The sequence below is a fragment of the Rana temporaria genome, chromosome 7 (genome assembly GCF_905171775.1).
Source record: "Rana temporaria chromosome 7, aRanTem1.1, whole genome shotgun sequence".
In the NCBI taxonomy this organism is placed as follows: domain Eukaryota; kingdom Metazoa; phylum Chordata; class Amphibia; order Anura; family Ranidae; genus Rana; species Rana temporaria.
This window is the reverse complement of record NC_053495.1, coordinates 181955461-181982752: the sequence shown is the minus strand read 5'-3', so window position 1 is coordinate 181982752 and position 27292 is coordinate 181955461. Positions and strand designations below refer to the sequence as shown.

Genomic DNA, 27292 nt, shown 5'->3' with positions numbered 1-27292 from the left:
CGAGAACATTTTTTGGTTTGGGGGAAAACATATGTTGATTTTGAAATTTGACAGCCACATGTCTCGAAAAACTTTGGACAGGGCAAAACAAAGCTGGCAAAGTGGTACTAACTAGAAAGAGATAGAAGAACATTTTGCATCTAATTAGGTTAAGTGGCAATGGATTAGTAACATGACTGGGTATAAAAAAAGCTTCTTAGAGCATCGGTGTCTGAAAAGTAAAGATGGGCCGAGGGTCAATAATCTGTGAAAAGCTGAACAATTTCAGAATGTTCCTCATGGTAAAATTGCAAAGACTTTAAACATGTCACCTACAGTATATGTCATCCCAACTTTTTGGACTAGGAGTAATAGAATTCTGATAGGGTATCTAACCCTTCCCCCTCTCCATGCGAAACCAAAACATACATTTTGTTTTGGAGCTGGGCATTCATTTTTCTACATGTTGCACATTATCCACATTCTACTTGGCGGCAGCTGAGGTCTCGGTGAAAATTGTAGTTGGTATTCGTGTTCAGTATTATGTAGTTGCATTAGTGTTAAAGTGGGGGTTCACCCAAAAAATCTATTTTTAACATTACATTCAGCCGAGTTGTTCTAATGACAATCGGCTGTTTTTTTTTTTGCTTTTTTTTTCGTACATACCTTATTTTCACCGCCGCTTCTGGGTATGTCTTCTGCGGGACTGGGCGTTCCTATCTGATTGACAGGCTTCCGACCGTCGCATACTACGCGTCACGCGTTGCCGAAAGAAGTCGAACGTCTGTGTGCAGGCGTCGTATAGAGCCGCACTGACGTTCGGCTTCTTTCGGCAACTCGTGACGCGTAGTATGCGACGGTCGGAAGCCTGTCAATCAGATAGGAACGCCCAGTCCCGGAGAAGACATACCCGGAAGCGGCGGTGAAAAAAGGTATGTACGGGGGGGGGGAACAGCCGATTGTCATTAGGACAGCTCGGCTGAATGTAATGTTAAAAATTTATTTTTGGGTGAACCCCCGCTTTAAGTAATATGGTACATGCTTAAAACCACTTGAAGATCGCAATACTTCAATTGCGGCTTTCAAGTGGTATACCAGGATGATGCCTGCAGCTACAAGCATCATCCCGCTATTGTTTTTTTCTGTAGGCGCCAAGCTTTTTTTTTGTAAAAGCCATCTTTATTATTAATAATAATATTATACAGGATTTATATAGCGCCAACTGTTTGCGCAGCGCTTTACAACATCGGGGGGAAATGCTAATTGGTCTCTGGATTGCTTTCACAGGCGGCAGGATAGGTCACCCCCTCCCGCCGATTTCTCTGCAGGTTCTCCCCCCCTCCGCCCGAGAACCTGGAACTGAAGCTGGCGGTTCCCCCTTGCCTCCAAAGATTTTTAAGGGCCAGAAGGTCTCCAATCAGCACTGTTATGTCACTTTAGTTTCCTCGGATGTAAACCGCGCCAGTTTTAAAACCGATCTTGGTGTCATCAGATGCTTTTAAGGGTAGAGGAGACCTCTGGGGTCTAATGGACCCCAGACCTCTCCATAAAGATTACCTGTTGCTGTCACAAGGGACGTTTCAGGGAGGATGAACATTGTCGATTTGAAGAGCTGTATCTCTAATTTGGAATGATTTAGGGGTGCTTGAGCTGCTGTAGTAAACAAACCAATAGTAACACTATTACACTTAAATAGCTTCCTCCATCTACACAAACAAGGTGGATGGAGAAATCCCCCCCCCTTCCCCCCGCTAGGACCTGCTGCTGTCAGAGAATACACCGATCAGTAGCTGCAGCAACTGATCAAGAAAAATTTACCTTTTGAAAGACGTCAAGCAGAGACAGCCGCTCACTGATTGAAATGTGGCTGGTCCCTACTGAACTGGCTGAATTTCGATTAGTGTGTGGCCAGCTTTGAAGCCTTTAACATTTTACTTGCACCCTAATTGTATTCATATCATAACAGGGTGGAGTAGACTCCCTCTGGAACTAGTTCTAGCCAGCTGAGTTGATTGTTTTACAAAAGCTGGATGCATGCCTAAATGCACAGAATATGCCTGACTATTACCATTTATAAGTAATAACACCAGACATTGTTAAAATCTCTGATCGCCTTAGGGGATCAGAAAGGATTTTATTTATTTTTCCCTGGTTGATCCATTTTCTCCATGTTCTGTGAGTTTTAGATCAACTCCAGGTATGGGGTTCTGTTTATGCAGGTTTTTAATTTGCCTACATTTTTTTATTCTTTTGTTATATTGGTTGAACTTGTTGCATTTGTTTTATTTATTTTTTTGTTTTTTTATTACAACCAGACTAACCATGTAACAATGTAATTTTCACTGAGATGTCAAGTGGGCTTTAACTACTAGCCGACCAGCCACCGTCATTATACGGCGGCAGGTCGGCTCTTCTGGGCGAGAGCCCGTAGCTATACGTCCGCTCCTCGAGCGGCCACTAGGGGCGCGTGCGCGCCGCCGGAGGCGCGCCCCCGACTCCCGTGCGTGTGCCCGGCGGGCTCGATCGCCGCCGGGCACCCGCGATTGCTCGTTACAGAGCGGGGACCGGGAGCTGTGTGTGTAAACACACAGCTCTCGGTCCTGTCAGCAGGGGAAATGCTGATCTTCTGTTCATACAATGTATGAACAGAGGATCAGTGTTTCCCCTAGTGAGGCCACTCCCCCCCCCCACAGTAAGAACACACCCAGGCATACTTAACCCCTTCCCCGCCCCCTAGTGTTAACCCCTTCACTGCCAGTGGCATTTTTTATAGTAATCCAATGCATTTTTATAGCACTGATCGCTATAAAAATGCCAATGGTCCCAAAAATGTGTCAAAAGTGTCCGCCATAATGTCGCAGTACCGAAAAAAAATCGCTGATCGCCGCCATTACTAGTAAAAAAAATATATTAATAAAAATGCCATAAAAATACCCCCTATTTTGTAAACGCTATAACTTTTGCGCAAACCAATCAATAAACGCTTATTGCGATTTTTTTTACGAAAAATAGGTAGAAGAATACGTATCGGCCTAAACTGAGGGGAAAAAATGTTTTTTTATATATTTTTGGGGGATATTTATTACAGCAAAAAGTAAAAAATATTATTTTTTTTCAAAATTGTCGCTCTATTTTTGTTTATAGCGCAAAAAATAAAAACCGCAGAGGTGATAAAATACCACCAAAAGAAAGCTCTATTTGTGGGGAAAAAAGGACGCCAATTTTGTTTGGGAGCCACGTCGCACGACCGCGCAATTGTCAGTTAAAGCGGCGCAGTCCCGAATCGCAAAAAGTGCTCTGGTCTTTGACCAGCAATATGGTCCGGGGGTTAAGTGGTTAAAATAGACCTTGCATGAAAAAGACATAAACCTTGTATCACATTTCCCACAGTAAAAACAAATTAAAGCAGATCACCCCCTCCACTTTGTATCAAATACTCAGCAACATGCGTCTTACCTTTTGTGTCCTCTTCCTTATTCCCCTGAAGGCACTAGGTGACAGCCCCGGCTGCACTAATGCCCCTGGAAAGTCAGCATCACTAAAGGCTTCAGGGACATCTTGTACCTAAGCTGTGAGAACTTGCTGTATTTTTTATACTGCGCATGAGCAAGATAAGGTGCATGGCATCACACGCTTCTTCTCACATGCTTTGTATGACATTTAAACTCATTTGTTAAAAAAAAAAAAAAAAGATCTCGAAGGAAGGCTTTTTTTTTAAATTTAATAAGGTGAATGTAATTAAAGAAAAGCAGTATGAACTAAGATAAGTGTACTTGTTTATGTACACAGTGTATTGATTTTCATGCCATTTTCTGTGGAAAATGTTTGAGGTTTCAAATCTGACTTTAAAAAATAAAAAACCTGTCATACTTGCCTCCGCTGTGCAGTTGGTTTTGCACAGAGTTGCTCCGATCCTCCTCTTCTGGGGTCCCTCTGCGGTGTTCCTTGCTCCTCCTCTTCTCCAGTGTCCTGTCAGAGAAGCGCTGTTACTCTGCTCTGCCCCCAGCGTCATTGGATTTGATTGACAACAGCGGGAGCCAATGGCAACGCTGCTATCAATCAGGACACGGTACACGGCTGGAGCTGGTGTGCTTATTCCCGTCATGGGAATTACAGTGCTCAGGAAAGTATAAGGAGATGCTGGGGGGGCTACTGCACTAAAGGTTTTCGCCTTAATGCATTAGGGGTAAAAACGCAGAGGGTTTACAACCCCTTTGTTTTTGCATCTGTCACGCAAGTTGAATAATGTTTTTATGGCCGTACACAAATCTATTTTGTGTGCTGGTCCTGTATTGTGTAAGGTCGGCAATGCCCCACCTCTGCAGAACTCTGTATCCTGTAAATGCCACTAGACCTCAGGTGATGAGGACCGTGTTAACCATTTTCCGTCTACGCTATAGTCGAATGACAGCTACAGCGTTGTAGTCCAGTTCTGGGAGGTTGTCTATTGGCGTCCTCCCAGAGCCATGCCCCCCCCCCCCCTGTGCTTCCACTGCGGCGCACAGCCATCATTGCTGTGTCCCTAGGATACCACTGATCACAGATCGGGGGAAAAGGGCCAATCACAGAGACCTTTACCATGTGAACAGCCGTGTCCAATCACAGCTGATGACACTGTAAACAAACTTGCTGGTTATCGGCATTCCTTTCCTCACACAATGTCGAAGCATGAGGAGAGCCGATAACCAGTCTGTGTCAGGGGACATTGATGATCAGTGCAGCCCCCATTAGTGCCACCTATTGCCCACCAGTGCAGCCTATCGGTTTTAGCAAAAAATAAAAAGCCCACTGGTGATTAAAAAAATAAAAATAACCTGCAAGACGGTGGCATGATGTGTTCGTATACATCACATACTAGCACATTATGAAATTCTTTCCTTAGAACAAATCCCCCACAGCGACGCTCAGTCGCTGCTGAGGGGGCTGACATGTTCCCATGGGGGTTTCTTCCAGGTTCCAGGTGTTGAGTGGCCGGAGCCACAATGACGCCACTCCCGCGCATGTGTGCTGGAACCCTCAGTTCCAGCAAGAATGCTGGACCTTTGGAGCGCATGCGCCGCTGACATCAGTGGCTGCTTGCAGGATGAATATCTCCTAAACCGTGCTGGATTAGAAGATATTCATTTTACCTACAGGTAAGCCGTATTATAGGTTTACCGGTCGGTAAAAATCGCTCAGCGGGGTATAAAACCATTTTAAATACCACCAAAAAAAAATTGTGTGGGGGGAAAAAAATGATAAAATTATCATTTGTCTCCAGTATAGCATGACCGCGCAATTATCATTCAAAATGCAACAGCGCTGAAATATTTAGCCGCTGGCTAAAAAAACTGCACCGAGCTTGTTTTAACCGTGTGGGTTCCGGGCTGCTTAGAAATGGCCTGTGGTCGGCAAGTGGTGAAGCAGCGATAGCGATGGTGTTTAAATGTGATGGTATATATATATACTCGCCAGCACACCAGGAATCATAACGTCCAAAGATTTAATGCATATCTATTATGTCAAAAAGAGCAACGTTTCGAGGCCACGCAGGACCTCTTCGTCAGGCAAAAAGATACAAATACAATAAAGCAAACAAATATATAAGAAGCTGTCACCAATGAAAATCTTTGAAAAATAAAACCCACCCACCCCAAACACCTCCTCCCTCTACCCACCCATCCAATCAGGAGTCTACATTAGGTATGTTATGCAAGCACCTATTAGTGATCAGTTAATCACAAACAGGCATGAGCAAAGAGTCACATGGGGTACATACCCCCAGCTGTGTTCACGATCAAAACAGTGATCGCATAGCTGCTCAGTTGTACATTGCCAGAAAAAATGTATAATGTGACAGCGCGACTTGTAAAACAAGCCGCTGTGATATGGTTCAATGGGAGGTACTAGAGAGGAAGCGTGCTATATTCACCCAGGATAAGATAATAAGTGAAGAAAAGAAGAAACTTTTTATAAAAAAAGGTAAAATGACTAATAATAAGCACCAATACAGAACCATACACCTACATAGATAGACAAAAAAGAAGAAAAAAAGGAGAAAAAGAATAAAGAAAAAAAGAAAAAAAGTAAAATTAAACAATAATAAACAACTAGAAAAAATGTAAGAAATAAAGAATATAAATAAAAATAAAAATAGATGTAAATTAACATAAATAGAAAAAAATCAAAATAAATATAAATAAATAAAAATAAAAATAAATATAAAAAATGAAAATAAATATAAAAAATAAAAATAAATAAATAAAAATAAAAATAAATAAATGCAAATAAAAATAAAAATAAAAATAGAAAAATACAAATAAAAATAAAGATAAATAAAAATAAATATAAAACAAAAATAAAACAAAACAAAGCAGAAATCAAAAAACAAAACAAAGTGAAATTACTGAAACAGAAGAAAAGAAAAAGCAAAAGAAAATACCAAAAAACAAAAAGGTAAGAAAGCACCAGGGTGAACAGACTGTTAAAAAAGTGTAAGATATGACATGTAGACACAATACAGAGGGCTAACGGTCCGGGTGAGAACACCAACAGACAAATGGTCACTCAAAAACGAGCCATATCGATGTACATCCTATGTCAAACCTGCCTAAAGGTCTAAGTTGATAGGGTCATCGTCCATACATAGTCAAATGTAAAAATGTCTACAATGTCAACCATGAAAAAAGAAAACAAAATACAGTTAAAAGAAGCCCACAGGGGGCTTGAAAAAAAACGATGGTATAAAAAATACCATATGGGATGTCATTTCTAATATACAATGGCAAGATAAGATCAGAGAATAACTTTAAATAAATACGATGGCGCAAGAATAATATGCGATTGAAGAAGAACACTAGATAGATAAGCCCAATCAAAGGCCATAAGGCATTGCATAGGGGAGCTTAATGGAAGTCACAGCGATCATCTATAAAGCACGTCAGTGACAAATTCGCGTTCAACCCACCAGGTTGCACTGTCCCTAATGTGTGTATCCAATAGGCCTCACGGCATGTGATGGTAATCTATTTAAAGAGACCATGCCACCAATGCAACAACATTGCAGGTAAAAAGCAGATATTTTAAATGCTTTCTCCTCTATGCTGGGCTAGCTCCTTCACTTGTCATTTTCCTACATAAGCTTTTCTGTAGCCACCGACAAGCAGTGAATGGTATAGAGTTTCACTTGAGTGACAACTATGAGTTTGCTGGGGCTGCTTACTTCACTTCCAAGATTGACACCCAGCACCAGTTTCAGGAATGTTGGATGTCTTCTACTCAAGGGAGGCTTTTCCCAGTAAATACCTTGCATTAAATGCATTAAATGCACATACACTCACCGGCCACTTTATTGGGTACACCTGTTCAATTGCTTGCTAACACAAATTGCTAATCGGCCAATTACATGGCAGCGACTTGGTGCATTTAGGCATCTAGTTGTGGTGAAGACTATTTGCTGAAGTTTAAATCGAGCATCAGAATGGGGAAGAAAGGGGATTTAGGTGACTTTGAATGTGGCATGATTGTTTCCTTGTATCAACGGTTCAGGCTGGTGGAGTAATGGTGTGGGGGATATTTTCTTGGCACACTTTGGACCCCTTAGTACCAATTGATAATCGTTTAAACACCACGGCCTACCTGAGTATTGTTGCTGACCATGTCCATCCCTTTATGACTGCAGTGTACCCATCTTCTGATGGTTCCTTCCTGTAGGACAGGGATATGCAATTAGCGGACCTCCAGCTGTTGCAGAACTACAAATCCCATGAGCCATTGCAAGACTCTGACAGCCACAAGCATGATACCCAGAGACAGAGGCATGATGGGACTTGTAGTTTTGCAACAGCTGGAGGTCCGCTAATTGCTTATCCCTGCTCTAGGATAATGCACCAGGTCACAAAGCTCCAATCATCTCACCACTGGTTTCCTGAACATGACAATGAGGTCTCTGTACTCAATCACCTCCACAGTCACCAGATCTCAATCCAATAGAGCAGCTTTGGGAGATGTGTTGGAACGGGAGATTGGCATCATGGATGTGCAGCCGACAAATCTGCAGCAACTGTGTGATGCTGTGATGTTTCCAACACCTTGTTGAATCTATGCCACAAAGAATTAAGGCAGTTCTGAAAGCAAAAAGGGGTCTAACCCGGTACTAGCAAGGTGAACCTAAAAAATGGCCGGGCAGTGTATATTTTGTTGACAACAATGAGTCGAGTGAATATTGCTTTATACTATATGATAATTATTTTTTTCTTTTTAGGGCTATAACAAAGCAGTCGATTGGTGGGCATTAGGTGTTTTAATCTATGAAATGGCAGCTGGTTATCCTCCATTTTTTGCCGATCAGCCCATACAAATATATGAAAAAATTGTTTCAGGAAAGGTAAGTCCACGTGTAGAAGACGGGTTGCGTTTTGTGTTTCCCCCGATGCTGCCACAGTATTCTGTTTTTTTTTTTATATATATATTCTCAACCAACACGCCACAAAAACACCATACCAAATCTTACACCCCTTTTTGTTTATTATTAAAAAAGTTAACATTGCGCTTTTAAGTGAGGAGACCTAATCGTGGTATTTCACCCGAGAATGGAATGCAAGGTCACATCAACAATTGTTCAAAACTCTCTCTAGGTAGGCAAAGAGTGAGATGTAAGCAACTTACTGGAAACTTTTGCGTTTGACATTGCAGGATCCATGGACCTGGTTCTTCCGAATTGAACACTGCAAAAAACATGGAGATGGTCTTTTTAAATTGGACACTGCAGGAACCATGGAGTAGTGATCCACTTTAGCAGAGCAGTAGTCTAAGCTTCCTGCAGTGTCCACTCCAGAAGTTTCCATCCTTGATGCATTCTTCCATTGCCGACCACCTAGCGGGAGAGTTTCACCCACCGTTCACGTTACCTAAAGGGATCCTTCCTGGAGATATGCACTGATCAAGTCCCTTCATTGGAAATTAATAAAAAAAAAAAATTATTTGTTTCATCTCCACTATCCAGAGTGATCTTGCAGGAGTGGCGTGCCCACTAGGCGACTGCAGAATCGCGTGTATATATATATATATATATATATATATATATATATATATATATATATATATATATATATATATATATATATATATATATATATATATATATATATGAGATTCTGCACAGAACGGCCCTCCTGTAGCAGTTAATCTCCTACAGGGCAATCATGAACTGGTTATGGAGAAGAAACAAAGCTGCTCCTCCATAGATAAATGACTGGTGAATGAGCGTTGTCCCCCGAGGACAAAGTACTGTGTTACTTGCAGAATCACCAGGTAAAAAAAAAAACACATGCAGCCACCTCATCCAATGACTAGTAAGCTGGAGTATATCTTAAATGTTGTTCTTGGTATTAGACACACTTTAGTGCCAAGTACATCAATTACAAAAGCTACACTAACAGCAGGAATAAATAAATTGACTGTACAGCGATTATTATATATTTTTTCTTTTGTTATTTATATTGTACATTTTTCAGAATTGTCTTAAAGCATGTGTTTCGTGGAAAAGTCGCACGTCCGTTGTATAACTTCACTTTTAGAGTTCTAACAGCTAACGCAGAATGTCTGTTGTCTCTGCCCAGGTACGGTTCCCATCCCATTTCAGTTCAGACCTTAAAGACTTACTAAGGAACTTGCTGCAGGTAGACCTGACTAAAAGATATGGCAATCTGAAGAACGGGGTTAACGATATTAAGAACCACAAGTGGTTTGCCACTACAGATTGGATCGCCATATACCAGAGAAAGGTAAATTACTGGTTAGATTGTGGCTTTTAATTGCCTGTTTGATTGTTTACAAGTTTTTTTATTTTTTTATTTTGTTTTTATATAATGGATGGCATGTAGTCACGTGCAACGGCCAATCAGAATAGATCTTTCACAGATATGTCAAACTGCTGCCAGTTTTGTTTTTCTCCCCACTTTGTTCCATTAGACACAACAGGAAGTAAGGGAAACCTCTCCAAAGTGAAGGTGTCTTCATTTCTTCACTCTTTCTGTTCTGGCGATAGCTCATTATTATTATTATTATTATTATTATTATTATTATTATTATTATCATTATTATTATTTAGGTACTTGTACAGCTCTGTCAATTTACGCAGCGCTTTACATATACAATGTACATTCACATCGGTCCCTACCCTCAAGAAGCTTACAATCTAAGGTCCCTAACTCGCATTCATATACTAGGGGCAATTTTTTTTTTTTAGACAGAAGCCAATTAACCTATCAGCATGTCTTTGGGGTTTTCCCCCATTATCGGTCCTGGAGACTGATCAGATAAAATCTCCCCAACAGAGACAGACAGATATTGTATCCCTGTACCACTCTTAAAACAACTAAACAAAATGGCTACATTTTAAATTTTTTAGTAGCAAGGATTTTGTTAGTCCTAAGAAAACACTTCCTGCTCTGAAAACTGGCGGGGGGGGGGGATGGGCGGGGTTTATGCAAACTGGTGTACACAGAATCTGGGTTTGCTGTGCTTGGTAACCAATCAGCTTCTATAATCAAATATATATAAAATTTGCTAGTCTCTCTAAGCTTTGTTTTTACATTTTCTGTCTATACCCACCTGCTCTGGCTCCCGGTAAAGAAGTAAGTGAGCGTTCATAGAAGAAATGTGGTTATGTAAGGGAAGTGTTTTTTTGTCTCTGTATATTGTCTCAGCGGTGGCTGTTTGAAATCTGTCTGGGGATCAATTAGAGAAGACATGCAGCATTTAATGGATCTCCCCATTCTTTACTCTGTGAACCTTCCTCACTGAACCCTAATTATCTCCTCCTAAAAGTGTGTGATCAGTGATTTCCTCTTACAAGGAGTAGAACGAAAATATACAAAATTTAGGGGTACCCCCATTTAGCAGATCCCCAGCTCATTGGGGTCCCTGTTCAGCAGATCCCCAGCTCATTGGGGTCCCTGTTCAGCAGATCCCCAGCTCATTGGGGTCCCTGTTCAGCAGATCCCCAGCTCATTGGGGTCCCTGTTCAGCAGATCCCCAGCTCATTGGGGTCCCTGTTCAGCAGATCCCCGGCTCATTGGGGTCCCTGTTCAGCAGATCCCCGGCTCATTGGGGTCCCTGTTCAGCAGATCCCCGGCTCATTGGGGTCCCTGTTCAGCAGATCCCCGGCTCATTGGGGTCCCTGTTCAGCAGATCCCCGGCTCATTGGGGTCCCTGTTCAGCAGATCCCCGGCTCATTGGGGTCCCTGTTCAGCAGATCCCCGGCTCATTGGGGTCCCTGTTCAGCAGATCCCTGGCTCATTGGGGTCCCTGTTCAGCAGATCCCTGGCTCATTGGGGTCCCTGTTCAGCAGATCCCCGGCTCATTGGGGTCCCTGTTCAGCAGATCCCCGGCTCATTGGGGTCCCCGTTCAGCAGATCCCCGGCTCATTGGGGTCCCCGTTCAGCAGATCCCCGGCTCATTGGGGTCCCCGTTCAGCAGATCCCCGGCTCATTGGGGTCCCCGTTCAGCAGATCCCCGGCTCATTGGTGTCCCCGTTCAGCAGGTCCCCGGCTCATTGGTGTCCCCGGCTCATTGGTGTCCCCGTTCAGCAGGTCCCCGGCTCATTGGTGTCCCCGTTCAGCAGGTCCCCGGCTCATTGGTGTCCCCGTTCAGCAGGTCCCCGGCTCATTTGTGTCCCCGTTCAGCAGATCCCCGGATCATTGGTGTCCCCGTTCAGCAGATCCCCATGATTATTGCTACCCTGCTGTGCCACGCTGCACACCAGATGTAATGTCTGCACCAGACACTCAGACACCAGAATATATACACATGAACTGAAAGTGACTGCTCATGATGTCTATCTGGTTCTCTTGTTTGTTTCCCAGTGCATTCTGGGATATATCATACAGCAATACCTCTAAAACAAAGTAAAACTAACTCTGAATAAAAGCCCCTCAAAAGCTCCAGGTACTGTTGGCGAGCTTTGTCATAGACTTCTATGGAAGGCTTTGGAGATGCTTTGAAGCACCAAGAAAACGACATTATGTATACCTTGAAGAAAAGTAAACGCCACAGTGTGAGCAGGACTGTAAGGTAACCATTTTAGCTAGTGAGAGGTGCTTTAATTGGCATTCAGAGCGCTTTAAAAAAAGGTGTGACGAATTCCACATTTTGAAGCAATTGTAAAGGGGCCCTTAGTGAGATTTTCTTTTTTCCTATACCTGCAACCACTGCTGTCCCCAAAATCACCAGCACAACATTGCCCCCTGGTGACCAGATAATGACACTTGCTGATACTGTGGAAATACAATACAAGGCAAATTGTTTAACACTTGTCTTTATGGCCCAAAGTATGTGGAATGATGGAGTTCAGGTGTTTCCAGAGAAGGTTTCTGCTAATGCTACAGCATTCAGAAACATTTTAGATGATTGTGTGTGTCCAACATTGTGGTAACAGTTTGGGGAAGGCCCTGTTCTGCTCCTGTGCCTATACAAAGCCAACCTGGTATATACATGGTCTAATAAGTTTGGTGTGGAGGAACTCAAGTGGCCTGGACAGAGTCCTGGCTTCAATTCTGCTGGACACCTTTTGGTTGTATTGGAACAAGATTGCAAACCAGGTCGCCTTGTCCACCATCAGTACCTGACCTCCCAAATCTTTTTTGGCTAAATGGACAATAGTTGCCACAGATACACTTATGGAAAGCCTTCCCAGAATAATGGAGGCTGTTATAGCTGTAAAGGGTGGGAGCCAAGTCTATATTATATTCCTTCATTTTTGAAAGGGTTGTCCATCAAGCTGATGTAGGTAGATCAGGTGTTCATAAATATTTGAGGCATATAGTGTACAGCACCGCACCAAAAATATATAATTTTACAATGTTTGTAGATTATTGCACGGTCTACAAATATGCATTGTTGGCATAAGCTCCAGATATTAAAATGTCGCTAAACCCACATCATAAACTCTCAAATGGTGTATTGCAGTGGTCTCCAAACTGCAGCCCTTTGCTTGCCTTTATCAGGCCCTTGGAGCACTATCCTTCCCCCGAAACGATACACTATTCTGACACCGACAATGGAGCACCATTTCTCCCACTGACACCACTAATGGGGCACTCATCCTCCCTATCATAACAGCAATGGGTCTGAAGGACAATAAACCGGCCCTTTGATTAAAATGTTTGGAGACCCCTGGTGTATTGCATGCCATTCATACTTGGACCCCATACGCACTATTAGATTTTCTGCAGATTTGTCTTCAGATTTACCCAAACCATGTATTATGAGGTCAAACCTTAAGAGTTTCAATTTGTGTGCAATCAGGCAGGCCCTTGCACTACATGCTTAGTAAATCTGAAGACAAAAATCTGCAGAAAATCTAATAGTGTGTATGGGGTCTAAGTCACTGAGATTTTTCTGTATTCTGCAAAAAACAAAACTGGTTGATCCTGCTGCTCTCCGTCTCCATCTCCTGTCTACTTCTACAATTTAGCTAGAGACTTTGCAACTGTGGTGGCAACTTTGCACATGCTCATTCTTCAGTGTCCATGCTGAGCATTTCGTCCCTATCACATCTGACTATAGTCACACATGTGAGTGTATACACAGTGATACATGACAGCCCACCCCCTCCTCCATACCCACTAACCAGTTACAAGAGGGGTGGGATATTAAATGTAGATTATTGGAGGATTCATCTCCCTCTTATTCTAAGGCACAGGCTGGAGGGGCGTGACACAGCCTGTGATTGGCAGAAATCTGCCCACACCATGTTATTGCCAAAAATAATAAAGATTTGGTTTCAAATAAATATTTGTATGACAATTTAAAAACGTTTATTTTTACTCCTGTATTCCAAAGGCTGTGTTTTTGTTTTGAACATGTGACCAGCAGCAGATGACTAGAAGCTCCTCCTGCTTATGTTTCCCTGCAGACAGGCTGGGAAAGAGCTGGGTCACGTGACGGTGCACTAGCTTAAAGGAACCTATTTGGAAAATAAAAATAAACCTTTACAACCCCTTTTAAAGAGGGGCTCCAGTCTGGGACCTGTGTTGTCCCAAAAGGAGGAGGGTCTGGAAATGGTCTTAGATTGCTGTGGCAAAAGGACCTGAAAGTGGAAGCGGGTACCTGTCAGAACTAGGTCCCAGCAACACCAGTGGAGCTTCACCTTAAATAATGTGTGTTTAGTATGACTTTAACCGGTTGCTGACCGCCGCATGTATATGTACATCCACAGAATGGCACGTACAGGCATATGGGTGTACATGTACATCCCCGCCTTTCCGCGGGTCGGGGGTCCGATCGGGGGACCCCCCCCCACCCCCCCCCGTAACATGCGGCGGTCGGATCCCCTCGGGGAGCGATCCGGGACGAGGGTGCGGCTATTCGTTTCTATCCGCCCCCTTGCGATCGCTCCCCGGAGCTGAAGAACGGAGAGAGCCGTATGTAAACACGGCTTCCCCGTGCTTCACTGTGGCGGCTGCATCGATCGAGTCATCCCTTTTTATAGGGAGACTCGATCGATGACGTCAGACCTACAGCCACACCCCCCTACAGTTGTAAACACACACTAGGTGAAACATAACTCCTACAGCGCCCCCTGTGGTTAACTCCCAAACTGCAACTGTCATTTTCACAATAAAGAATGCATTTTAAATGCATTTTTTGCTGTGAAAATGACAATGGTCCCAAAAATGTGTCAAAATTGTCCGAAGTGTCCGCCATAATGTCGCAGTCACGAAAAAAATCGCTGATCGCCGCCATTAGTAGTAAAAAAACAATAATTAATAAAAATGCAATAAAAATATCCCCTATTTTTGTAAACGCTATAAATTTTGCGCAAACCAATCGATAAACGCTTATTGCGATTTTTTTTTTTTTTTTTTTTTTCTTTACCAAAAATATGTAGAAGAATACGTATCAATTGAAGGGAGAGTATTTTATATGGAAGACCCTAAAGAGTTGCCAACACCCCTGGTTTAAGTGAGAAAAAGGAGAAGTTCCCCCAGGATGGGGCTTTAACGGCAACAATAATAAAGAGAGTATGAGGTATTATAATACCTCATTACTCTCTTTATTATTGTTGCCGTTAAAGCCCCATCCTGGGGGAACTTCTCCTTTTTCTCAAGAATACGTATCGGCCTAAACTGAGGGGGAAAAAAATGTTATATATGTTTTTGGGGGATATTTATTACAGCAAAAAGTAAAAAATATTGCATTTTTTTCAAAATTGTCGCTCTATTTTTGTTTATAGCGCAAAAAATAAAAACCGCAGAGGTGATCAAATACCACCAAAAGAAAGCTCTATTTGTGGGGAAAAAGGACGCCAATTTTGTTTGGGAGCCACGTCGCACGACCGCGCAATTGTCTGTTAAAGCGACGCAGTGCTGAATCGCAAAACCTGGCTTGGGCATTTAGCTGCCTAAAGGTCCGGGGCTTAACCGGTTAATTACATAGAGCGTTTCCTTCCAAATAAAATTGTAAATGCTTTGTCTCATAGGCCTGGGTCATCCTTCCACTGTGTCGGCTAATTTTGCAGAACTTTTCTCTTGCCTCGTTTACTAATGTCCCTCTGTCTGTCTTCCCCTTCAGGTTGAAGCTCCGTTCATACCAAAGTGCAGAGGGCCAGGCGACACCAGCAATTTTGACGACTACGAAGAGGAAGACATTCGCGTGTCCCTGACCGAAAAATGCGCAAAAGAGTTTACTGACTTTTAGGATGTGCATTTAGAACGACACGGCATCAGGGCTCACATTTTTGGGATCTTTGCACTCTGTTTTCAGATGGGGTGGAGCTGAGACCATCTTATGTCAAAACAGTTACCTAGTTCCTTCATTCCGCAAAGCTGACTGAAGTCTAGAGCGCCATCTTCCATGCGTGCGGTTTGCACCGACCCTAGTACCCCGGCACAACGACAAAAAAGCCTTGTTTGTGCCGTAACGCAGAATACTAGACCACTGATCTTGTGTTTCTTTTTCTTTCTTTTTATTCCTTTTTTTTTTTTTTTCTTTTTTTTTTTTCTCTCTCAATCCCGGTTCTGTTTTGCGTCTTGTATGTTTCCCGGCCACCTCGTCCTCCTCACCGTTTTTAAGTAGTATTTTACCCAACTTACACTCCCTTTTTATTTCTGATGTGTAATGAGTGTTTGTGTGTGACTGCGGGAGATGTTGCACTTAGTAAGGACTACAATTGATAATGTTGTTGCCTCCATTTTGTGCCACTTTGTAATGAATATATACATATATATATAATTTTCTTTCCTGTCCATCTTCGTCTGAAGTTCCAGGTTATCTTTCATCACAGCATTCAAATATATAACATATTTTTTTATTTTGTGAAGCTAAAATTTGCGAGGGCCACTCATCTACATACATGGTCCATATAAAGAATGGCATGTGTTGCATTGGCACCAATTGGCTTCTCTGTTTCCTATTTCTATGGCACATTAGAAATTTAAAGGAGAAGTTGATGGTCGAGGGCAGCACAGGTTGTTCTCTTTTCTGACACTTTTACTTGCGCTTTCAGATGTTTCACCTTGAATGAAACAGACCATGGTTGGTTAGAAGCTGACGTGGATTCTGACCTTCGGTTAGCTAGACCATTGCCCTGCCTCCCCCGCTGTATTTTGTCTATTGCCCACCTGTTTTTTGGGGGCAGGATCTGTTTGTTACATGACAAGGCGATGCACGAATCACTGAGCAGAGACATCTGGCTGGTCTTGTCCTACAAAGTGTTAAAGTGTTGACTCACATGACTTAAGTAAATAAGTATCGGCGTGTGGTAGCTCATAGCAACCAATCAGAAATCAGACTTTGTGCCCCTCCCGGACTTGGCTGCCAGAAGTCCTTTGTATCTTGCTGCGAGTTGCCTCACGCATTACTCTTCACACTGGTATTTAATAAGGCCACTTGTGTGAAAAGATGCGTTTTTAATATTGCTCTGCCTGCACTCTTAAATAAAAGCTACAGTCAGTATTTTTTTTTTTTTAAGGAAACATAACCACAGTTAATAAAATGTGACACTATTATGACTCCTTAACTTGTTCTGTTTTCAGAATTCATTTTTTATTTTATTTTTTCCGTAGGAAGGCTAATTCTAGCAAAAAAAAAAAAGAAAAACCTACAACAATAAATATAGGCTGCATTGTCATTTGCTATTGACCCCTCCTTAGACGTTGCTACTTTGGTTTGTTCCGGTTTACTATATTAGTAAACGGAGGATGCGGTGCTGGCTAAGATCATGTATCTGAATGAAGATTATCACGGTGGTGCCACCATTTTGAGCTGTAATTTTCAATCCCGTTATGGGTTCCTCGCACAAAATGCGCAGCACCGTGAGACAAGAGGCCGCACCGGTAGCATTTGGGCCTAACCTCCCCAATTGCAATCTGACAGAATAGCTTGCCATTAGCAGCAGCATTTTTTATTTTTTTTTTAACCCCCGTTTCGATTCCTTCTGCAGCCAATGTTTTGCTCTGTCCCCTCCACTTGGTTTTGTTGCTCGTTTGTACACATCATATATATATATTTATCAGTGAACTGTCTTAAAACAGCACACTTGAAGCAGTCTCCAATAAATGTTAGTAATTTTCTGATCCATCTACATGCACAGAATTTTATTCTTTTTATTATGGATCGATGTTGAGAATATATATATATATATATATATATATATATATATATATATATATATATATATATATATATATATATATATATATATATATATATATATATTCTCTCAATATCTCCATCCATCATATTGTGTGAATGCTGGGAGATTGAAGTCACTGGCGTTACTTCCTTTTAACCTATTTAAAAAGCGCCTGTAGACTACACACAGCTGTGGTGGCCATCTTGTGGGCTAACGTCGTTTGACGCCAAAGTGTCGTCATCCCCAAAAATGGAGACCTTTTATTTTTACCACAGGAAAGTTGGTAGTAAACTGTTTGTGAACATTTCAGTAAACAGGGGGTATCCTCAGATGTTCGTACAAGACAGGTCCATGTTCAGATGTTTTATTACCAACTTGGCGATGTAGAAGTCCACACTCTGTGTATGTCCTCAGGTTGGCAAGCGTTTTTTTATTTTTTCCTTTTTCCTTGTTTATTTTTATTTTTTTGCACAGCGGTGTAATAAGGAGGCCGAGGAGAACTTCAGTCTTTGTCCACACTTACTTACGTGTGTGCAAGAAAAGTTTAAGATACTTTGCTGTAGCAAATTTTATGTAACAAAAAAAATATATATATACGTCACAATAAATTTAAACAAATTCTTTGTATGAAAAAAATGTATGAAAAATCTTTTGTATTTCATTTAGACTGAGGACATGCTGTTGTATGCTGGTTGTATGCGATCAATTATACAGTAACTTTGTTGTCGTTTATGAACTTAAAAAAAAAAAAAAAAAATGAAAAAAAAAAGATTTTAATAAATGCTGGAGATCACAAGATTTTACTGCTCAGTACTGAAGGATGTAATTGTCCAATGTGGAGGAGAGCGGGGAGGGGTGTGTGTGTGTGTGTGTGTGTGTGTGTGTGTGTGTGTGTGTGTTTGTATTATTTTTTTTTTTTTTTTAGGAAAGTTTAGGACAATTTGATTTAACGTACACGTGTAATGAGGGAAGTATGAAAGAGGCCATTGGTGAACTCCTGTTGCTTGGTTGTGTTTGACTTAAAGGGCATGTCAAGGTTACAATTTTTTTCCTTAATTTGGCTAGAAAAATAGAAGTTAGAACCTGTGTTGGGTTTTTACAGGATCTCTTTATATTAGGAGTAGGGGGATGTGTAAAATTCCCTTTTTTTTTTTTTCTCTGCAGATTTTCATTGGTAAAAACACTAAATGAAAAGTAATGGTAGTGAAACCGTACCAGTGGCTCAAATTATTCCACACACTATTCTTAGCAATAAACAAAAATAAAAGTTTTTGGATTGACATACATTTTAATATTTTTGATGCTGTCAGTATTTCAAAATACATCAAGGCTAATTACTATAGGAGTTGACCATGTCTACCCAGAGTGGAGATTTACTCTCTGCATGATTGAATATTATAATATTTTTCCTCTAATGAACATTCTCAATTCAGCCTCCCTATCTCTCCTCCTGGTCAGGGGTCCTTTCTTGTTTCAGCTTGGTTACTCAGAAATAATTAAAGGCAAATCATCACCAATGATGGCAATGGCAGCCTGTATAATTCTGTCGTGACCGGTGTAACTTGATAACTGCTCTTATCCTCTGACTTAAAGGGGTTGTAAAGACAAAAATATTTTTCTCTTAAATTAAAGTCTGACAGTAGCTGATAAAGTAAAAAGCAATGTTTTCCATTATAACCAGTTTGATACCTGTTGAAATCGAGCTGTTTTATTCACCTCCGTCACTCCTGAATCCATTATTCTCACTGACTTCATGGTTTGCGGTGCGCATTCATTCTTGCTACGTCACGGCCTAATGGGAAATACAGTTCCCATTAGGCTTAGCCTCCATGCCTGTGAGGGATAAGAGAGCATCTTCACGCAGGGCTGTAGTCATAGGGAGGGGGTGAGCACATTCTGCTTTCCACCATGCAAAACGGCTCAGATGCTGGTGGAAAACAAGAAGAGGAGTGACAGGAAATGGCATTTTCAAACTTGGATTACTGTATTTTGGAGGTCAAAAGGAAAAACGAGGTAAGTGATACTTAATGCTCTTGCTTACAGCAATCAATTGATCTAATAAAAAAACAAACCTTTAGTGTTCCTTTAATGCTGAATACCCATTGCTGGTTGTAAGAGAGTTGGGGTTGACCGGCACAAGCTGGAATTGTAACATACAAATACAAAGAGGTGATGGCCACAAACATGGACACATTTGTTAGTTCCCATCCACACAGAAAAGGAAATTCTCTGAAATACCTTGAAACTGACCAGTGTAATTGGCATCTATTGTGGATATTTGGATACATGCAAAAATGTGGTCGCTAATTTGCATAAATTATTGCATGCGGTAAAAGTCCAATTGGCAAAAAAATTGTAAAAAAGCAGCCATACCAGACCCTTATCACAACATGCAGCCTGGCAGGTCAGGAAAGGGGGCAACATCTGGCCCTAGCCCCACGAACTATACCAGGCCAAATGCCCTCAACAGGGGGGGTACTTTGGGGCATGGGGGACGGCCCCAAAGCACCTTGTCCCCATGTTGATTGGAACAATGGCCTTTTGCCCACAACCCTGGGCTGTTGTTGTGGGGGGTCTGCGGGCAGGGGGCTCATCGGAATCTGCCCCCTTTTGTTAAGGTAGTGTCGCCACCTTGTGATGTCACCAACTGGTGCATGCTGAGGTCAGTGACTACACAAGGGGCAGGGCCACCAGTAGACCTCATCGGGTGGCCCCCAACCCATAGCTATTAAAGAAACTTCACACAGTGGAGCAGCCAGAACGCAGAAGCGTTATTGGATCTTTTCTTTTTTTTTTTTCTTCCTCTCTTGGTTCTGGCAGGATCGTGAGTGACAGTGGATCTACAGTGGAGAACATTGCTTTATTTTAAAAAAAAAAATTGTCAAAAACTTTTCTACGGTCTTTATTTACTTTTTTGATGAATGGGTAGGGGTACTCAGTCACAATGGGGCCAGGATCTGGGGGCTTCCAGATTCCAATAAGCCCCTCTACAGCCCAGGCTTGTGGGGGGGGGGCGGGAGGAGAGGTGCTTTGGCTGCCCCAAAGCACTAACCCCCTTCATGGTGAGGGCCTGTAGCTTGGTACAGTTCAGGAAGGGGGCGAGGGACACTCTCTCATCTCTCCCAACCCCCCGACCTGCCGGTCTGCTTGCTGTGATGAGGGTTTGCTAAGGATTTTGGGGGGGGGAGAGACCCCTATGCAGTTTTGTTTTACAATTTGGCAGTGGTTTCCCCTCAAAATCCATACTGGACCCGAAGGGCCTTTGTATGCCCCTGTGCTGTTTGGGTGGGGTTTTTTTCTGAATTTTTAATTGCCGGCTTTTTTTTTTTATTTACATTTAGCCATCAGTGGGGAACCTGTTAAGAACGTGGCGGCTAGCTTTTCAGCCCGCTCCTTCCAACTTGCGTTAAATTCCAACTTAAAAGAATGCAGTAATTACCGCTCAATGAAACAAATACCGCATTTGTTATTTAACACACAGTTCTTAGTGATTTGCTCTTTCAAAACTGATTTACCGCAAGTGCTATTTTACCACACTTTATTGGCCATTACTTGGTGAATTGACCCGCTTGCTTTTTATTCAACTGAACTGATGAAAATGGTATGTACAAAAATTGACGGGGACCCTTATTATAATATTTTCCTATATAAGCAAATGAAGGATTTCGGTAGCTCTCAGTGAGTTTTCTGGACCTGCCAGGTAGTCTGGGCCACTTTTCTTGCGCAAACTAATCTGTGCACATATAGATCTACAGATCAAGGCGGCAAGGATACCAGGCTAATTTTTATGCAGGATTGCTGGTGAGTTTTTTTTTTTTCTGGACTAGGGTTCTCTTAAATTGTCTGTCTATAATATATAACCGATTTTATACATATTGTGAGATGTTTGCTTTCCGTTTTGGAATTCTAGAGATTTTTTTTTTTTTTTTTTTTTTAATCATAAGTCGTAATAATAAAGGTAGTCTGATTCCATGTAAACATAGTTCTATATGCAGACAAAAAAAGGTGAACACAAACAAAAAATGTAATCCTGAAAAACGATGTTAAGCAGAAATAAAGAGAAGGCTCAATGGACCACTTTTTCTGATGTCTGATTTACTAAAAGTGGAGAGTGCAAAATCTGCTGCAGCTCTATATGGTAGCCAATCTGCTTCTAACTTCAGCTTGTTCAATTAAAGTGATTGTATACCTTTTTTGTGCGTTTTTTTAAAATAAACATATATCATACTTTCCTTCACTGTGCAGCTCGTTTTGCACTCCTGAGTCCAGCATTTGCGTCCATAGACATGAATGCTGGACTAGGCCCCGGTGCCCACATTATTAGATTTGATTGACAGCAGTGGGACCCAATGGCTGCGCTGCTATCAATCAAGAGCCAGGACCCTGTGGAGAGAGGGACAGCTCGTCCCCGCCGAGGGAAATGCAGGGCTCAGGTAAGTAAAACGGGGTGGCCCTGCATAGGATGCATTAAGATGAAAAAACACAAGGGTTTACAACCCCTTTAAGCTTTAACAAAAAACCTGGAAGCTGATTGGTTTCTATGCAATGCTGAACCAGATTTTGCACACTCCAGTTTTAGAAAAGCAACTGCTCCTGTTTCTACGTTAAAGAGAATTAATCAATACCATTTTTTTTTTATTATTATTATTTTACCTGAGCAGGCTTACCCATGAAAACTTTATCTTGATTGTACATTACAGGACCCAGGACTTGTATTTCTAGACCATGAGTTATATGTAGGCCATCTTTAGGTGAATGGACACTGGCAAAAATTTGCTAGGGCTGCCCCATTGCACACCTACAATTTGAGACGCCAGTTTATTTTTTACTATTGTCCATAAGCAATGAACCTCTTTTTTTTTTTTTTTCTTTTTTTTTTTTGAGATTTTTTTTGGTTTGTTTGTTTTTTGGGGTATTTTTTTTGCAGCTGCCCGCCATTGCTGCTATGTCTATTTGCAAGACTATTACTAAATGGACATGAGTGGAGTCCTGGAACCAATCTCTAATGATGTCACTCTTTGAATAATTGCAGCCAAATGCCTCAGCCTTTTTTTGTGTTGATGCTCAAGAGAATGTAATTTGTGAAGTCTCTAGAATGTCTCTTATCTCTGTGCATATAAGCCAGATTGTGAGGTTATAGGTTTGGTTTGCTGAAACCTGTAAAAAGGCACCTTATACACATGGCTTTTGCCTGTGAACACTTATTAGGGAATTCCTTTAAAAAAAAAATTGAGGAAGTTTACTGGGGAAAAGTTGCGGTTTCCCTACAAGTTAAAGCCCAAGTCTTTGTAGAAAGAAATGTTTGGACAGCCGCACTCTGGAAAAACCTTCTCGGTTGCCTTTTATTGGTAAAGGTATTTAAACACCACACATCACAGCAAAAACGGGGGCATACAGCTGACGTTTCGCACTATCAATCAGTGCTTACTCATAGCTTACTCAGCTGTATGCCCCTGTTTTTGCTGTGATGTGTGGTGTTTGAATACTTTTACCAATAAAAGGCAACCAAGAAGGTTTTTCCAGAGTGCGGCTGTCCAAACATTTCTTTCTACAATTGCTTTGTGCATTGCCGGCACCTGGGTTTCTCTGAGAGGATACGGATTCATCCACATACCTTATTGGAGCGGTGACTATCATCTCTCTATTTCGTTTTGGACATTAAAGCCCAAGTCTCCTACTCCTGTGGCAGCTACCTTTCCTCTGTCCTTCAGACATCCTCAAAAATCAAGGCTTGGCACTTTCTTTGCAAGCCTTGGACTTCTATGGCTACTACGCCTGCCCAGAAGTTCTCCTTACAATGAAGGCAAGCTCCAATTCGGAGATAGGGAGGGACATGTATTGGCCTTGGTGCAAGTCTGGATCCAAAACGTAATTTTAGAGACTTACAATAGAATTTCTATCTCTGCTCCCCTTGCTTCCTGCCCTTCAGTCTGCCAACATCCACTCAAAAAACAGCAGATTTACTGGCCACCTTGTGTCAGCTTTGGTCACAAGGAGTGGTGCTACAAGTTCCTTCAGAGTAATGGTTCAAAAGATTTTCAAACTTATCAGTCAGGAGCATCTGCCTCATATTGAACTTTAATTCACTAAATGGATTTCTTTATCTACCAAAATTCTGTCTGGAATCGGCAAGAAGAAGCAAAAACCATCTGATGAAGGTCATCTTGGCCACAACCAACATACAAAGGACAATTGTTTCAAACCTTCAGCTGGTTGATCAACTTTCCAGTTGCACTGTCTGGAGTACTAGGGTCTAATTTTCAACACCACTCCAACCATGAAGATGTTGAGTTGAAGAGACCTGGAGTAAAACTAGGCAAACAGAGCTGCTCTCTAGTACATCTCATGCATTTATAAAGCCAGGCAAAGCTCTCCCTGGCAGGGTGAATGTCCAATTCTTCCCTGCAATTAGGAAATGTATTCTTTCCCAGGTCTTGGGAGGTGGTGACAATGGAAGCCAGTTTTTTCAAGATGAAGGTGGATTTACAATTCCCTAACTGTCCAGGGTACTTTGTTCACAGGGTAATCAACTCTCCATCAACATTCTGGAACAGAGAGCCATCAAATCAACTCTACAACATTGGACCCCCCTTTACAATGTCACCCAGGCAGGGTGCAGTTGAATAATACCACAGCAGTAGCCTGCATAAACTATCGGGGGAGGGGGGCATCAGAAGTTGAGCTGCCCTAAAAGAAAACCAACTTGATCCTCTCATGGGTGGAAATTCACGTTCTAGCTCTCTCTCTGCCATCCACATCTCTGGCGTTTACAGCTGCTAGGCAAATTTCCTAAGCTTCCTACGCCTAAACCTGTGAGAGTGGTTTCTGCACCCTGAGATCTTCAAAAATGTCAAAGGTAGGGGAAATCGAATGTGGAGATCCTGGCCTACAAATTCCACAATCTACAGAAAAGATTTGTAGCCAGAATTATGGATCTTCTGGCCTCCGCAGTAGGTGTCCCAGGGATTTCTTGGACTCCATTTAGACTGATTATGTTTTCTCTGTGATAAAGATTCTCCCTTGATTGTTATGCAAAATAAAGGGTTCTGGTTATTCTCATCACATTGAATTGGGCCACAAGCACGTGTACACAGACAAACGCAGACAATCTTTGGCTTCTTCCAAACAGACTAGATTTACTGCAACAGGGACCCCTAAGCCACCCTGCTTCTCAGTTGCTGGCTTTAATGGAGTGGCTGTTGAAACCTAGGTGGATACAAGTATCTGACTCAGTTATCCCTACCATACGCAAAGCAAGAAAATCTGTCTCCCATAGGATCGACCATTGCCAATGGCTTATTCTGCCTGGTGCAAGAATAGACATCTGAGTCCAAGGGAATAAATGTTTCTGTATTTTGCCCTTTCTTTTGCCTAGTGTCTAGCCCTGAGTACCATTGGGTGACAGGTTTCTGCTTTATCCATTCTTTTCCAGAACCCTCTTGGTTTGCAGACCCCAAGGCTGGGTTCACACTACTACACTACTTTCATCCTACTTTGCTCTGTGTTCAATGTTTCCCTATGAGAGCGTCTTGTAGCGTCCTACACAAGTCGGTCCAACTTTGAAAATGCTCCCTGTACTACTTTTGGTCCTACATTGATCCTACTTCAGGCCCATTGAATATCATTGAAGTCGGACCAAAGTAGTATCCTGTTCATGAAAGTAGGATGGATGTAGGACCAATGTAGGACCAATGTAGCAGAGCAAAGTAGGATGAAAGTAGTGTAAACCCAGCCTAAGCAAGACTTTTATTCGAGAAGCTGCTCATATAAATACCCTGTTTTGACCACCTGTGTCACCTTGGGATCTGTACCTAGTGCTCTCTATATCTCGAGACTGCCATTTTAGCCTTTTAGAAATATACCTTTGGGAGATTTCACATGTAAGTTTACCTTCCTGGTGGCTATTGCATGTTAGGCTACTTTCACACTGAGGCTGTTTTCCGACCAGCACTAGAAAAGTCCCTAAAAAGCGCCTCCCATTCATTGCGGTGGCTTTTCACACTGCGGTGGTGCGTTTGCAGGACATTATGAAAAGTCCTGGAAGCTGCCTCTTTGGGGCGGTTTGGGAGCAATGTAAATGGCTCCCAAACCGCCTTGCCCGTTGCACTGCCGAAAAGCACCGCAAAGACAAGCTACGCTCTTAGCGCTAATGGCCGGGCGATGCCACTGTCAAAGGGGCCTTAGGCATGTTTCTGAGCTGGCAGCCCTTTCTTGTAGCTTTTTCTTGTATTGTACAAGGACATGGTGGTCTTGAAATCAAAACCTTCCTTTCTACCCAAGGTGGTATATACTTTCGCGCCTCAGCACCTGGCACGGGTAGGCAATCTGGGGCCCTTCAGCTGTTGTGGAATTACATTTCCCATGAGGCACTGCAAGGCATGATGGGACTTGTAGTTCTGAAACAGCTGGATATATTTTATATATATATAAATAAAATCTACATGTGTTCTACTTCCCTCTGTGCAGTTGCTTTTGCACAGAGCAGCCTGGATTCTCATCTTTGTGGCTCCTATTGAGTCCCCCCACAGTGAGCTTCCTATGGGGGCACTGGAGCTGAGTCACAGCCCCGTGTGTCCATTCAGACAGTGCCTTGGCCCCGTTCCCTCTCCCCCGATTGGCTGACTGACTTTGACAGCTCCTGGAGCCAATGGCGCTGCTGCTGTCGGATCTTAACTGCATTTTTTTTTTTGACCGCTAGGTGGCGCTTCCGTCGAATTCCGCGTTGAGTATGCAAATTAGCTAGATACGTGAATTCTCGAACGTACGAGCGGCCGATGCAGTAAAATTACGACGTTTACGTTAGGCTTTTTCCCGGCGTACAGTTGCCCCTGCTATATGAGGCATAAGTTCGGCGTACCAATGTTAAGTATGGCCGTCGTTCCTGCGTCGAAATTTGAAAAAGTTACGTCGTTTGCGTAAGTCGTCCGTGAATGGGGCTGGACGTCATTTACGTTCACGTCGAAACCAACGACGTCCTTGCGGCGTACTTTGGAGCAATGCACACTGGGAAATTCCATGGACGGCGCATGCGCCGTTCCGCAAAAACGTCAATCACGTCGGGTCACAGTAGTTTTACATAAAACACGCCCCCCTGATCCAAATTTGAATTGGGCGGGCTTTCGCCAGCCGATTTACGCTACGCCGCCGCAACTTACGGAGCAAGTGCTTTGAGAATACAGCACTTGCCCGTCTAAGTTGCGGAGGCATAACATAAATTGGATAGGTTACGCCCGGGCAAAGATACGCCGCTGACTGAGAATCTGGCCATCAGTGTTTATGACTCTGCACCTCAGCTCTGAGTCTTCCTTACAGCTTCTTAGCTGTTCTTTGTCCCTCATGGACTCTCTCTTAGGCTCGGACCTTCCTCTGTCCCAACCTGGACACCATGGTGCACACATGCACCCTCATCTCCCTTACAGACACTGACCCCTTCCGAAGGGTGGGGCTCTGAGCTCTATCTCTTGCTGTCATATTAAGCCACCACACACCTGTGCCATCAGTGTACTTTCTTCCTCCAAAATTTAGCGTAACCACTATTTTACCAAGTGGAACGGGGTCACCCTGCTACACCACGCATGTGCATACAGCATATTTTCACCTTCACATTTGGGAAAATATAACACATGCACAGGTAAACGGTGATGCAGAAGGAATCAGCGTTTATGTGATTACAACTGCATTCAGCCATTCACTTGA

At 42.5% G+C, this 27292-nt stretch overlaps 1 protein-coding gene across 3 annotated transcripts in view; it reads left to right on the top strand.

Moving 5' to 3' along the window:
- The window catches only part of PRKACB (protein kinase cAMP-activated catalytic subunit beta), a 123882-nt gene extending 106341 nt beyond the window's left edge, over positions 1-17541 (top strand). For all 3 annotated transcript variants that reach the window (XM_040360590.1, XM_040360593.1, XM_040360591.1), the window contains exons 8-10: positions 8222-8344; positions 9579-9743; positions 15535-17541. In XM_040360590.1, coding sequence (XP_040216524.1) covers positions 8222-8344; positions 9579-9743; positions 15535-15660 — 414 coding nt within the window. In that variant the 3' untranslated portion in view covers positions 15661-17541. The remainder of the gene's footprint in view (positions 1-8221; positions 8345-9578; positions 9744-15534) is intronic.
- The last annotated feature ends 9751 nt before the right edge of the window (positions 17542-27292 follow it).